Raw genomic sequence first — 13,973 nt, 5'->3', positions numbered from 1 at the left:
CTAACAATGCATTTCCCTAAATCATCGGCCGGCGAGTGCTCAGGAAGCATCATAACAAGGCGTCATGTGCTCACAGCCGCCCACTGCTTAGTGAATGAGTAAGCTGACGTCATGAAGACGACCCGTATACTGTCTTCCACATAACATGAGCCACAAATTTAAAACAAAAAATTGCGTTCTAGTTACGGCAATGTAACGCGCAGTTCATAGAAAGCTGGTAAGAAATTTGCATAACTTCGCCAGCTGCAGTTAAAAGCAAGGATGTTTTCTCATGCGAATTTAATATTCTCTGAAGCGACAGCAAGCAGATGGTAATGCTATGACATGGTCAGGAAACTGAAAAAGATTGTACAGATATTAGGCGCAACCAAATGTGAGCCGGAATCGCATGAGGAAATCTTCTTGGCTCCTTCGACTTCCCCTTCTTTCCCACGCCTCCTTGCTTTGGCATGAGCCTTGGATGCGGTTGGGGCTTGACACCGAAGCCACCTTGTTTCTAGTTTCGGTTCTATGCACCGCAATCCGTTGAAACATACCTCTCATGGCCTCACAATCAGTTGCAAATAGTGCGATGCCTTTTTCATTCAAGAAACCATTTTTGCGCCTATTTTAGACAACCCAAGTCAAAGATTTCCGCAATACGACGGCGAAAGAACCCCGACGTGATGACTAAGGTTCTTGAAATATTACAGTTTTCCGTTTGAGTGGCGTGCACCATAAACAAAAAAAAAATTAGCTTTCCCATTAAACTTCCGGAGGAAAATTTGAAAGAACGCAGACGAAAACAGGGCATCTTCGGCCCCCATCCCTACAGATCTAATTATAATTGAGGCTGCGCTTTTTGGTATATATTCTGTTTAGCACATAGCATTAGAAGGCTACCAAATTTTCCGCCTTCGCTATTTTTGAGTGCGATAACACTAAAGGTCCTGTTCCCCAAAAAAATCGTTGTCAGCGTTGTCGGCGTCGGCGTTGTGAGCGAAAAATTCTCAGCATGGCTCTGGCAGGTGGTGCTCAGAGAGCAACATAGGAGGCAGGCGGGCCATCTAGGTCACGTGACCTTGTGTCGTCATCACAACCTGCCCACCGGAAAGTGAGAAATCTGCCTTAACCGCTGCACCACTGCGCTTAACCGCTGCACCACTGCGCCAGAAGGGGTGTGAGGACGCCCAGGTGTCTATTAATGTAAAGTAGACAATGACCTTCTGAATATATGGAAATACATTAATTACCCTTTCGCGACATACGCCCAAGGTGAAGCTAGAGTGCCCTCCAGTTGCTATACCTTAGCTCTGCTCTACGAAATACTCCGCAGCAGTGAGAGGGTACCCTATGCAGGGTTGCCGTTGGGAATTTTTCAAAAAGAGCCAGAACTGAAGCTAAAAGTAGCCAAAAGTAGCCACGCCACCTGATCTTGGCGCCAAATTTGTAGCCAAGTAGAAAAGAACCATTATTATAAGCAACTTTTATTAATGAACAATAAATAATATCATTTTGAATCAACACAAAAACAAAGAGTAAATAAAGAGCACGAAATTTTGGGCCTCTTGCTTGGCCTTCAAGCATCAGGTACGTTGCAAATAAATAAAAGTTCAGTCCACGTAGTTTAGTGTTCTTGCCGGAGTAATTTTGGCACATTCTATTCAACAACTCAGCAGGAACGTTAAACGATGATATTTTTCTTGGAGTCGTAGCCCAAATTTGATTCGCAGAATCGCCATAAGCAAGTTCAGCTTCATTTTGTTACGGATCTCTGTTTTCGTCAAGTTAACGCAAGAGAACACGCGCTCTGAATCAGCATTAGAAATTGGAAGGGTCAAAATGTTCAGTGCTCCTTGAGCCAGGTGTTGAAAAGGGCATTCGCCGCAAGTGTCCTTGTACGATGCCGCTGCGTGCCAGAAAGTCAAACATGATGCGCGATCAAGGGCACCGCTAATTCTCTGCTGCTGGCGTATTTGAGACTCCAGTTCGTTGGAGGAATATATGCGTCGAGGACGCGCGCGCATCAAGGCGACCAGGACAGCAATGAGGACAGCAAAGCTTGGAAATAATTGTTATTTTCTGTTCTTGCTTGCTATTGTATATGCAATTGCAATAAAAAATGGCTAGTAAATGCGCCAAAATAGAAGTTCAAAGTAGCCAGAAAGTAGCCAAGGAGCCAGCGTGAAATTTTCATCGCCAGACGGGGTCGAAAAGTAGCCAATTTGGCGCAAAGTAGCCACCAACGGCAACCCTGACCCTATGTCTCAGAAGGCGGCTGGACAAGAAGATGAGGAGGCGGGCAAGTAAAATGACGAAAACTGGGTAAGCGCTACGGAAAGTTAAACAATGGAAGCACTAAGGAACGCGGACCATTATGCCCAGCACTAATAAGAGTTCACGGCACAACTTACAGCATCGGCACCATAGGGGGCGCCGAGTGCGGTGTTCAGATAGAAGGGAATGGTGGCTCCTGAATCTACGAAAGCATCCAATGCACGCATCCTTCTGGTGATGGTAACGTCACTAATGTATATTTTGCCGCTGTATCCAATGACTGGCATCAATTGCTTCCAATGAAGATAGTGTAAATCTAGGCTGAAACTACAAGCGAAAAGTTCCGGCATCTTTTGTATTAGTTCTCCAGTTTGAACTGCGATTTGTCGCTGTTACTATCTACGTTTTTTTAAATAGTTACACGCTATCCTACCTAACTAGTAGGGAGCATAGCACGCAAATATTTAAAAGAAAACGTCAATTAGCCGGCCTTAGTGCGGTCACCGGCGTTGGTTTGGTACAGCTCCCTCTCTGAAATGCTTTTTTTTCTCACTTTCTACGCAGTGAAGGGGTGAAAGCGACCATCGTCGGAGTCTATTACGGCCACCCCGACTTCTTCCAAGCGAGCAGTGTCAGCGTCCAGAAAATGCTCATCTATCCACGCTACACTTACCGTCCTATACGCACCAATGATATCGCCATCCTTCTGGTATTTTATCCGTTTTATCACTTGTTCGCTGCGCTCCTTTCATTGCGGTCAAGGAAACGAAATCAGCTAGACTTTCTCTGCATGATCACGGCTTCACCGATAACTTGTATAAATTTTTCATTAACCGCACAAGTTACACAATTTTGTTGTTTGCGGTAACCTGCTGGGGACGCAAACATGCGTTTACTAATCGTTAACGCACGCCACATCATGTAGAGACAAGTATACACAGCCTGTTCTCTCAGAATAGTTAACTATACTTTCCTAGTTCGTCTTCTTAAACTGGTATAAAGCACGCCAGTGGTTTCTCTCGATAGTATCAGGAAGGTGGACTGATAGTTCGGAAGGTCAGATTTTTTCTAAGAACATATGAAGTGGTGCGAGGAAAAAGTTAGACCAAAAGAAATATTCCACCAGTGAGGAATAAACACCCACGGAAAAGAGAAAAATGCTCATAAAGAAACAAAATATCATGTTCAGTTTGATTAAAAGGGGAAAACAATTGAGCAGGCTTGAAGGCTATAAAATTGTGTTGGCGTGAAGAAGAGCTTATAACCAGGCCGTTTTCGGCTTCACTCCAGAACTTTTGTATTTTTCGAAACTTAACTAGTGGTGTATGCATGTGCCGTTTTGCATATTTTATTTTTATATATAATTAGCTTGTAGGCTCTCCTTCCGAAGCCCGATAACCTGAATCTGACGCAGAACCATGAAATATTGCTCTGACTGATGCACGCAGTCACTTCAGCAGTGGGCACTTTGAAATTTATGCTCAGGTATCTGCCAATCTGCCCAACGTAGACTTGGTGACAACCTAGAGGGATCCGGCAGAAAAAGCCAGGGGCACATCGAACGGGATGCTGCACATGTAAAGCGTGGAAAGCAGGGTTCAAAGCTACCTCGTGATTAGGCACATGCACACCATTAAGAGCTTCATGGCAGTTGAGAAAACAATATCAGCTGCAAAATGCGCAGAACACACGAAGCTGCCAAAAACTCTTTGCAAACACTTGCACCGTCGGTTAAAAGTGATCTTGCCACATGCATTATTTGAATACCGTATATGAGGAAGCTTATGACGCAGCTGCTAACTTATGTAACTCAAGATAGTGTAGAGAACCATCTTCCTACACTTTTAAGAGTTTTTATTCTGTAACAGCGCCATCAATGTGCCTACAAATATCATAGGGGTGTCATGAAGGATGCATCGTAAGGCAAAGCGGGTGGCAAGAAGACTATTGACGAAAGATATAAATGTGCGCACTGATAAATACTATCACCATCATCATCAGCAGCAGCGTGACTAAGCCACACTGCAGGGCAAAGGCCTCTCCCAAGTCTCTTCAATTAACCCTGTCCTTTGCCAGCTGTGGCCACCGTATACCCGACAACTTCTTCTCATGCACCCATCTATCGTTCTGGCGCTCCCTGTTACGCTTGCCTTCTCGTGGAATCTACTCCGTTACAGTTAAAGACCTTCGCATTGCATTCCCTGTATTCCTTTTTATTTTGACTAGGCCCAAGTAGCGCACGTAATCGGTCCGATATTGGAAATGGATGGCTTCACAGTGGTCCTATGTAGGACCCGCCTTTGCTAATACGTTTCCAATATTGGGTCAATTACCAGTGCTGCTTGGGGGATGTCGTTAACCCGCATTTGTTCACTCACCCACTCCGCCCACTTTTGATCTCTTAACGTTGCACCTACCATTTTATGCGAAGCATACTACTTTAGCTACCACTTCAGCCCTTCACCGTGGTTATGCGCCTCCAAATCACGTGATACATGACGTCACATCACGTGACACGATGACGTCACGGCAGTGGAGAAACGGGGGCCCACCTCGCGCCGTCGCTGTGGTTGTGCGCCTCCAAATTACGCGACACGATGATGCTTCGCATTCTCCAGGCTTAACCAAGTTAAGCCTCAGCCATTTTTTCTTTCCATAGCTCGCTGCGTTGTCCTTAACCTAAGCTGAACCCTCTTTGTTAGCCTCCACGTTTCTGCCCCATAGGTGAGTACCGGTAAGATATAGCTGTTGTATACTTTTCTCTTGAGGTATACTGGCAAACTACATATGCGCTCCACCCCATTCGTAATCTTCTTTCCCAGTTATGACCCGGATCAGTAGCCACTCTATATATAACTATATATTCGAGTGCGTGATCACGTGTAGGGATGACATGTTTTCATGACAAAGCTGCCTGTCCCACTGGACGCAGGTAAGCAGGCCATTCCAGTACACGTCCAAAGTGCGACCCGTCTGCCTCCCTCCGAGGAGGATGAATGTGATCAACAGAGATGCCACTGCTGCTGGCTGGGGTCGCACTCAACAAGGTACGGCGTATAATGATTTACAAAAGCTCTTAATCTTGTGATTATACCTACCAACACCTATGGAAGTTCATCCTCAGTGAAACTCTGGGAGCATTTTATCAGTGGTGCCGCTGAAACGACGCAGTAACAATGCGAACTAACTGGTATATCTCATGCATAATTGGAGTTGTGATAAAAAAGCCACCTCCAAGGAAGCAAGGACAGAGGAAAGCGTCGGACGACAGGTACTGCACCGAGGACATTGTCTCAAAATGTTATTAAGATCGTAGAACTGAAAGCGGAGCAGTGTTCGGCCGACTGTTGTGCGACAGCATTTGTAAGTTGGCCCACCCGGAAATATTCCAAAAAGACCTCCGATGGATGCCATAGATTGGAATACGGTAGATTAGTGGCGATTAGTGGGTGTATTAAGGCGGTTAATTGGTATAAGTGCGCGTGTAATGGCGTTTAGTGGAAATTAGTGCGCAGACTAGCATGCATTCATGGAATTAGCGGGTGGTTTAAGGTGGAAAATTAGGTCGTGTTAGTATAATATCATATGATAATCTAATGGAACGTACTCGAACATTCTAATCTTCCGATTTTCAAATTTGGTGGCGCCGTGAACATCAGACCATCCTGACCATCCAGACAACTTCATTAAAAGGTCACCAGCTAGCATTCAATACCGTCAGCAGAAGTCTGAACGCCAAAACAATGAGGTGCGGTCATTTTGCGAGCCATTTCATTACGAGAGAAAAAACGGCGAATGGAAGATCACTTTCATGAAACAAAGATGCAATAAACACGCATACAAAACTGCTGTCAAATTTGCCGCTTAGAATTGCATACAAGGAACATGTGCAGCCGCCAGGTTTTCGCTCAGAAGCATAAAAAGATATTCTCGGATGGAGCTCACGGAGCGTCCACAGAACGCCAAGGCGGCTTACCGCAGTGGACACACCTTATCGAATCCTACGTGAACGCTTGGACTTGTTCCATAATGCGTGAACTGAAGTGTGCTGCGGTGACTAAATCCTTTCGTCTTTCATTTCCACGACAGTATTAATGAGGTGCAAGTGCACAGAAACAATGATCAGACGTAATAGATAAGTCATTTGTTAAAGCATGGCTTAAAGGGACACTGAGGAGAAATTGAAGTTGGCTTGTATCGACAGAATACCAGCTCCTGATTACAAAAACGCCACTCATACTGACAACAAAGCTCTTGTAACGTAGAAAAGAGCAAGAACCAAAATACAGGTATCGCCGCCACAGGCCAAACTCGCAAGTACAAGCGTCATGACGTCATATAACAAAACAGTGTTGCTAGAACCAACGCTAGGACACGAGAAGCACAAATCACTGAGGCGCAGCCAATGCATGCGCAAATCTCCTTGACGTCGCCAGATGGCGCCACGTGCCGGGCAGCTACGCGCTCGCCTGAAGCATCGGAACCAATCAGCGCCTGCTCGCCGGCGTTAGGCGGGCTCCCGGTATTCCGCTAGCGGTATCAAGGTACACGGTATGCTAAAGGTGTCTATTTGCGAGAACTTCGTTGACGACTTCGAGAACGAGATCCATCGTAACGCTCGCAAAACGCCGGTGCAAACGTAAGCGAAGCGACTGTAGCGACGGCCGCAATAGCCGATAGATGCCTTCAACGTGCGGCCGGCGGTAGCTTTCTTTTCGGCTGCTGCTAGGCCGCACTGCTGGCAGCCAGAAATCACGGAGTCTGCATCACGTCATGTCACGTCATGTTTCACGTCACTTAGTCCTCTGTCGTCATAGCCGAATCCCAAGTTTGAATCACAGCGGCGGGAAAAACCTTTTCAACTTCGAATCGAAATTTCTTAGAAATAAATGCATTTTTCGCTGCCGGCCAAGTGGCAACAAAGCCATGACATGCCGAACTATCGGATTTTGCTATAAAAAATATATTAATAGTGCTCTCCTCAGTGTCCCTTTAAAATTGGTCATCTGTTGTCCATAGCTTCAGCACGTGAAATGCACAACGGTAATGAAGAGCCCATAGAAGCGCCACTTTGTGCGCACCATTCACGTCATTACAGCTACTGAATCCACCTGCATTTGATACAAGGGCTTGACAAGTGCTGGACAAGTTTTTGAATATGCGTTGTACAGGATAAACGTAGTGTTGAACTTATTGCCCCGCTAACGTTGCTCTCTGTCTCCTCCTGCGGCAACAAAGAGCGTTTTGCTAAGTAGCTGTGGATTTAGTTACCTGTTGCCTAAAGTTTTCTTTAGCATTTTCATTTCAAGGCTATATAAAGAGCATTATTTCAAATTTGCGCTTAGATTCTACGCGTTCAATTCATCACGGCCTCAATCGCGACACATGTCTTTTCAGTTTAATCAAAACAAAAAGTGTCGAGCAAACAAGCTGCACTTCATCTTGTTTTTCTTCAAAACTCAGGTGGGCCGGCCGCAAGCGATCTTCAGTACACGACTCTTAGAACTGTGCCGCACAAAGTTTGCCAGGTGGAGCATGGACGCCGCTACAAACGGAGGAGCATGTTATGCGCCGAAGGCACCGACACAACTGTTTGTCACGTAAGCAAGACTTTTTGCTCTCGCTGTTAGTTTCTTGCTTACTCCTCAATAGGGAAAATTCCGTGTCGACCCGGTGGCCTTCTTGCTGATATAGGCTTCGTGTAAACAAGTTGCTTCCATTGTGGAAGATACACCCTGTCAACATCGTTACAAGAGGGCCCTTAAGACATCACGGTTTTTATATTCACGGGCTTTATTTCAAGCTGGAAATGGAGCCAGGCAAAACTTACTTTAAAGATAACAATATATTGGAACTTTTTCACTGCGCTCAAAAGTTCTGAATTTTAAAGTGTGGAGATAAATGTACCCAGAAAAAGTTTGCATATATATCGTAACTTCCGGATTATGGTACGCGGGATTCAGTTCTGTCACTGAAAAAAAAAATTCTTTATAACATGGTCAGCTGCTGAAATACAGCCCGAGGGCTAAATGCCGGTGTATGTCAATTGCTTTAGTCCATAGTAAGGTTAGGAGCAGTGAACAGTCTTCTTATCTAAAGCATAATGACAGCATCGATAGTCGTATGTGCTACAGTCTAGTGTGTGTGCTACAGTATGTGCTGTCTGCGGGGCGAAGCTCCCAGCAATACATACATTGCACTCCCTGGTGGTGCCATGAAATGGACGGAACATTACAATTTTTAAGGTAAGAATCATGATTATAGTAAAAATAATATCGGAGAGGAGATGTCCCCAGGCCAATTTGGGAAATAAAAGGATCAGCTGCAGCTTTAGATAGTCCGGAAAGCAGAAATTTTAACTCATGAACTTGTGTTGTACATATGTGTGATATAGAGGACATTAGGGTATCCTTTGGTCAGACAAGACCAATAAATGCAAGAAGACATAGCAAACTCGTACGCCGAAATGTCTACACATTTCACTTTTGCAGTGCACGCTTTCTTGTTTTTAAATCTTCGTGCTACTTCCAAAAACACATTCAAAATAAAGAACTCCGACAGGAGACAGCACTAGAGCTATCATATAAACTGCGCAGATATCCCTCGAGTTTTTTTTTTTCGAAACTCTCGCTAATTCTACAGTTATGCAGAGAACAGTTGATGCAAAAAAATCACCCCTACAGAATTTCGCAACAAACTTAGCTTCCATTTGATGCATGGCATTAATTTAAAAAAAGGTACACACCATGAATATGAATGATGCGGCATAATGTACGTTAACATTAGAGCGTCCCCCACATGAAGCAGCCACGAGCCCACGACCACTGGCGGGATCAGACCGTACGATCTAGTGGCGTTATTAGTCCGTCAATCAATGTACGCACGCCGTACCAACGCTACGCTCTCCCGATCCAATGCAGCTACTGACCCAAAAGACGCGGGTTCGATTCTGGCCGCGGCGGCCGAATTTCGACGGAGGAGAAATTCTAGAGCCCTGTGTACAGTGCGACGTCAGCACACGTTAAAGAACCCCAGGTGGTCGAAATTTCCGGAGCCCTCCACTACGGCGTCCCTCATAGCCTGAGTTGCTTTAGGACGTTAAACCCCAATAAACCAAACCAAACCAATGCAGCTGCACTGTGTAACACCGCTTACTCCCTTAACTCTTCCCGCACTCGTCACCCGTCTTCTCCACCCTCTCTTCGTCAGCCGTGTCCCTCCGCCACTACTCAGAAAGCGAAAAGGGTATTTATCTCTGTCCATTTAGTCACCTAACAGTGCTTCTTCCGACGGACGGATGTATATAGAATTCTAAGACATTAAAATGATTGTATCTGCACGCAACATGAATTCTGAACATGAACAGCGTAGTTAATAACGTCTCTTGATCTTCACTTCTTCCCTACGCTTTCAGGGTGACTCTGGCGGGCCTCTGTTCATTGAAGTCGAGAAGCGGCGGTACATTCAAGTTGGCATCACATCGTTTGGATCCGGTAATAAGACCTACTGCAAGAACCACGCGACTGTCTTCACGCACCTGGGTGTCTTCATGCCTTGGATAAAGAGGAACATTGGGAAACATAAACTATACCAGGACATCACGGAGACAGAGCAAGAGTTCACGTTAGCTGAAGAGTCTTCAGTAGACCCGTTCACTTTTGACTCGGACGACGCGTATACTGCGTACGATCCACAGTGGGAATATGCCTTGCTGTGAGGTGCTTCCATGTTAGTCCAGTAAACAATGCATATGAACTTCTCATGGTCCTCTTTTTTTTTGCTCACATTAATCTTGCCGATAAACTGAAAGTTCTGAGCTTATCCCCTTCGTAACTCTTATTACCTACCCTCGTCAGTTTACATTGCACGGTAAAGGTCGCCCGTAACGACCTCGACGCTGTAACTGAGGATCAGCCTTTCTCTACTGCACGTGTGGCCGTTATGTTTGATATACAGGGTGTCGCAGCTAACTTGGACCAAGTTTTATAAAAAAAACTAAGCGTTCTTCAGAACTGAAATCACGTGGATGTTGTTAGGATTTATCTAAGCTTGCAGCACAATTTTTTCGCACCTTCTATTTGATTAATTACTCCAGATAAATAAATTAACTTTTTAAATATAGCTTGAAATGCTCAGGCGTCAATAGGAAAGTTGTGGAGGTTCACAAATATTGTCCAACCCAGGCACCTCCAACGAGGTAGACAGCGTGGCCGTTTTTATTCGGGAAAAACGAAAGCCCGCGGAGTTTAAAAAACATCACGTGACAGCGCGCTCCGTGCCCCGGATTTCGCCGCGATTACAGCAATCTCATCCGTGCTTTGTAAGAAGCATCACTGGCTTTGCGCCTTTCGTGCTGCCCAAGACAGGGCTTCGCGTTTGGTTCCAAGATAAGCACCGGTGGGTTAGGGCAGCATTTGAAAGAAAGCGCGGCTTCCGTCTTGCATCGTAATTCACACGACGTCATCAAGCTTGTTATATGCGTCTTTGGTTGTTGGGATCTTTCTCCCAAATTCGTAGAACATGAACTGCGCTGTGTTTGTCCTCTTCTTCCCTTGCCCTTGTGCCGTTGCGCTGCTTCACTAGATATCCCAAATTCGAACTCACGAGATTGTCATCGTAGCAAATCATGTACTCATGTGTCAATAAAGAGCATAGTGCTGCCGTTGGCTTCGGAAGGATAGGCTCACAAGTGATTTCAGTTCTGCTTCCTTGCCTCAAGGAGAAGCGCTCTTAAGATCAGTGCAGAGAGAAGATATGCGTCAGGTCATTGGCCCCCGTGAAAAAACAACTGTCGTCTTGATTCTAAAGAGTCCGCCTAATAAACTACATGAAGAGGAGTGGTCACGTGCACAGAAAACGCCAACTCTACAGCCTGTAATGAGTTTCGAGGTGGACAACGTGCAACACTTCAGGGTTCACGGAATGACAGGACTTATGAAGGATATCTGAAACAGACTTTGAGTTGAAGCTCCAAACAGACCTTACCATGCTGTACGGATAAAGTATCGGTACGGCAGCCTTTCGCTAATAACGGTTGACTAATGGGTAACTAGAGCAGCACATGTTGCCAGTTATGTGCCGAGCATCATGGCGTGAGATTATAGCTTTGTTAGTCCTGTGCGACGTTGTGGTCGCGCAACGTCCACACAAGGGCACGCCAGCCGAAAAAAAGTCGAAGTCGAAACAAACGACACAGGCTTTATATACAATACTTTCATGACTCTATAAAGGTTCGACACGGAGGCCGACAGCAGAACTGCTCCTCGATACGGGTTCGCTCGAACTACTGGGGCCTCGTCGCTGTGTCCTACTCTCTCCTCCCCTCCGACCGCCGGGCTCTTCTGAAGGGTGACTAAACTGTTCTTCAAGGAGGGTGCCTAATCACCAGCAGTCTGCACTGGCCTCAAGAAAGCATGAGCAAGTCTCGATAACTAACCGTCAGGCGCTGGGTAACGAGATTAGCTTTCGCCAAGCCGATGACCTCGGCGCATTTGTTTAAAAGATTGTCCATAAACAAGCTTTTGTTGAAAAAAACTTCTAGAAGAAACACCCCTCCCTCCAGACAGTGTGACAGAAAGACAAACTGCTTCCACATGGCTTGGATGCCAGTCGCTCTCGTTGTCCAAGCACATCCAAATTCCATTCAGATGTTCAGTGCACATGTGGCTCCATGCTTTTTGCCGTGAACCGAACCCACTTGTTCGGACAGGATCACTCCTCAGCGCTGTGGTTTCCGCCGGAGTCCCCGCCAGCTTCTCTAGGTTGGTTCCGATGTCTGTTTCTTGGCGCCGATCAAGGTTCATCTTTGGCATCTCGAGAGGAAACGGCTCACAAAAGTGAAACAAGTATGCAAAACCAAGGGCCCTCTGTCAAATGTCATAAACCTTAAATGTCATAAAAATTCCCTTAGCTATACATCTCTCACCTTCTTGCTCCCTTTATGAAGAGACACATGTGGAATACCAAAACTATGAAGTGCAGATACAAACAACGTGTCATGACATACTCGTATGACACACATAATAGAGAGCCGGTCCCCAGGGATCAATCTAGGGGACAGGTAGACCACCTACGTCACGTGACCTTGCAGCGTCATAACAACCACCGGATAGTGAGCAAACTGCCCACTGTGGCAAGAGTAAGTTCAGTTAATGATTGGTCGCATCGGAACAGCAAGCTGGGTCGCACAAGGCCCACAGCTGGGAGCACTTGCCATTGCAGGGCAGTAGAGCATCGCTTCACCGCTGCACCACTGAGCTAGGAAGGGTATTATGACCCCCAGGAGTTTATGAATATAAAGTCGACAATGATAGTTGGCATATATGGTAATTGACCCATTAAGTTATGACGTTATAACCTAATTAGGGGCTTCAATGTCCCCTCCATTTTTAACACGACTTAAAGGCCCTGTTCACCAGAAAATCCAGTGTCAGTGTTGGCGCTGAAGAGAGCTAAGTACAGCTGAAATGGAGGACAGGACTCAACCTCCCGCTTCGCTGACAGCGGCACTCGGTCATCAAGCCGCTCCAGAAACTGCTCCTTCCCAGACCCACCTGGACAAAGAGGTCATCGGCTAGCCGGTTGTCAAAGGAGTTTGTTGTGAGAATACATAGCGACGAAGAACGCTATGTAGCCCAGGCTACCTTCTTCCTTCGCATGAGGAAAAACGCGGTTATGATCATGGGGCCGAGTGTGCCGCCGAACAAAAAGCCGTGTATGATACTGAGAATGATGCTAAACATTCCGAATCTTTTCGTCCCAATGGTATCCACATAGGCGCAAGTTAAAGAACCTGTGCATTGTGTGGGCCTCACGAGGTTCGAGGTTTATATCTAAGGTTATTACTACTACAACCTGCAACAATACGCATTGTGCATTTATGATGATTCTCCCTATATATTGATCGAAAAACTCCAGTGGAGGGACATTGAACTGAGAGAACGGGTACCCCGCAAAGGTTATCTTCGTGTGCGCCCCACCTGGGGTTAAAAAACGCGGAGACACGGAAAAGGTAAAAGCATAATGCTTAGCGCTGTCCCTGGAGCTACCCCTGCCGCAGATCCATCGTTCTGGTTCGAATGCGACCGAAAGTCTGCCGAGTCAACGCCACTATCACTCAAGGCGTCGAGCCAATGGTGGAACACGCCCCAATCTAGAAGCCGACCTCTTGAGGAGAGCGCAGTTTTAGAAGGTGTTAAGCATTTCTAGGAATTCATTTGTACCGTGCACCTACTCTCCACGACGAGACAACACATTATACAGTCTGAAGCCTCATTGCATTGTTCTTGCTGTAAATCATAAACGAGATGTACTCGGAGGCAGTAGATCAAAATAAAGGCAAATTAAAGAAATATTTAATGATTTGCTTTTTGGTTGGTGATATTTGATAGTAATCTGCTTATTTTTATTGAAACTTTCCTCACAGTATGAGAAATATTTAGAATGTTACTGTTAGGTAAAGCATGAAGAGGCAAGGTGTTTAAAAATTCTCAGATAAGCAAATAACTCTTTTTTATACACACTTATTCATGTGTAAAATTCACTTCGGAGCATTATTAATCATTTGGGTTCCAAATATTCTTACTGCCCAAAAAAACAGACCCATCTCTAGCGGTACAACGAAAGATATCTTTCACTGCAATTACTATCGTGGAAAATGCTGTGTAACTTAGAGTCCCCAAATAATATATATGCGCTTTCAAATTAATTATATTTTG

General features: G+C 45.5%; 1 protein-coding gene across 1 annotated transcript; it reads left to right on the top strand.

The window, feature by feature from the left end:
* Window positions 1-9,973, top strand: LOC149330559 (chymotrypsin-2-like). The gene is made up of 5 exons (XM_089559877.1): window positions 1-98; window positions 2,821-2,965; window positions 5,189-5,303; window positions 7,720-7,856; window positions 9,671-9,973. Exons 1-5 carry the CDS (start codon window positions 7-9, stop codon window positions 9,971-9,973), a joined length of 792 nt encoding a protein of 263 aa, XP_089416003.1. The 5' UTR covers window positions 1-6.
* Window positions 9,974-13,973: the final 4,000 nt, after the last annotated feature.

This window comes from Amblyomma mixtum, chromosome 9 (genome assembly GCF_055824585.1).
Source record: "Amblyomma mixtum isolate Tamu chromosome 9, ASM5582458v1, whole genome shotgun sequence".
In the NCBI taxonomy this organism is placed as follows: domain Eukaryota; kingdom Metazoa; phylum Arthropoda; class Arachnida; order Ixodida; family Ixodidae; genus Amblyomma; species Amblyomma mixtum.
This window is presented reverse-complemented; position numbering and strand designations above follow the sequence as displayed.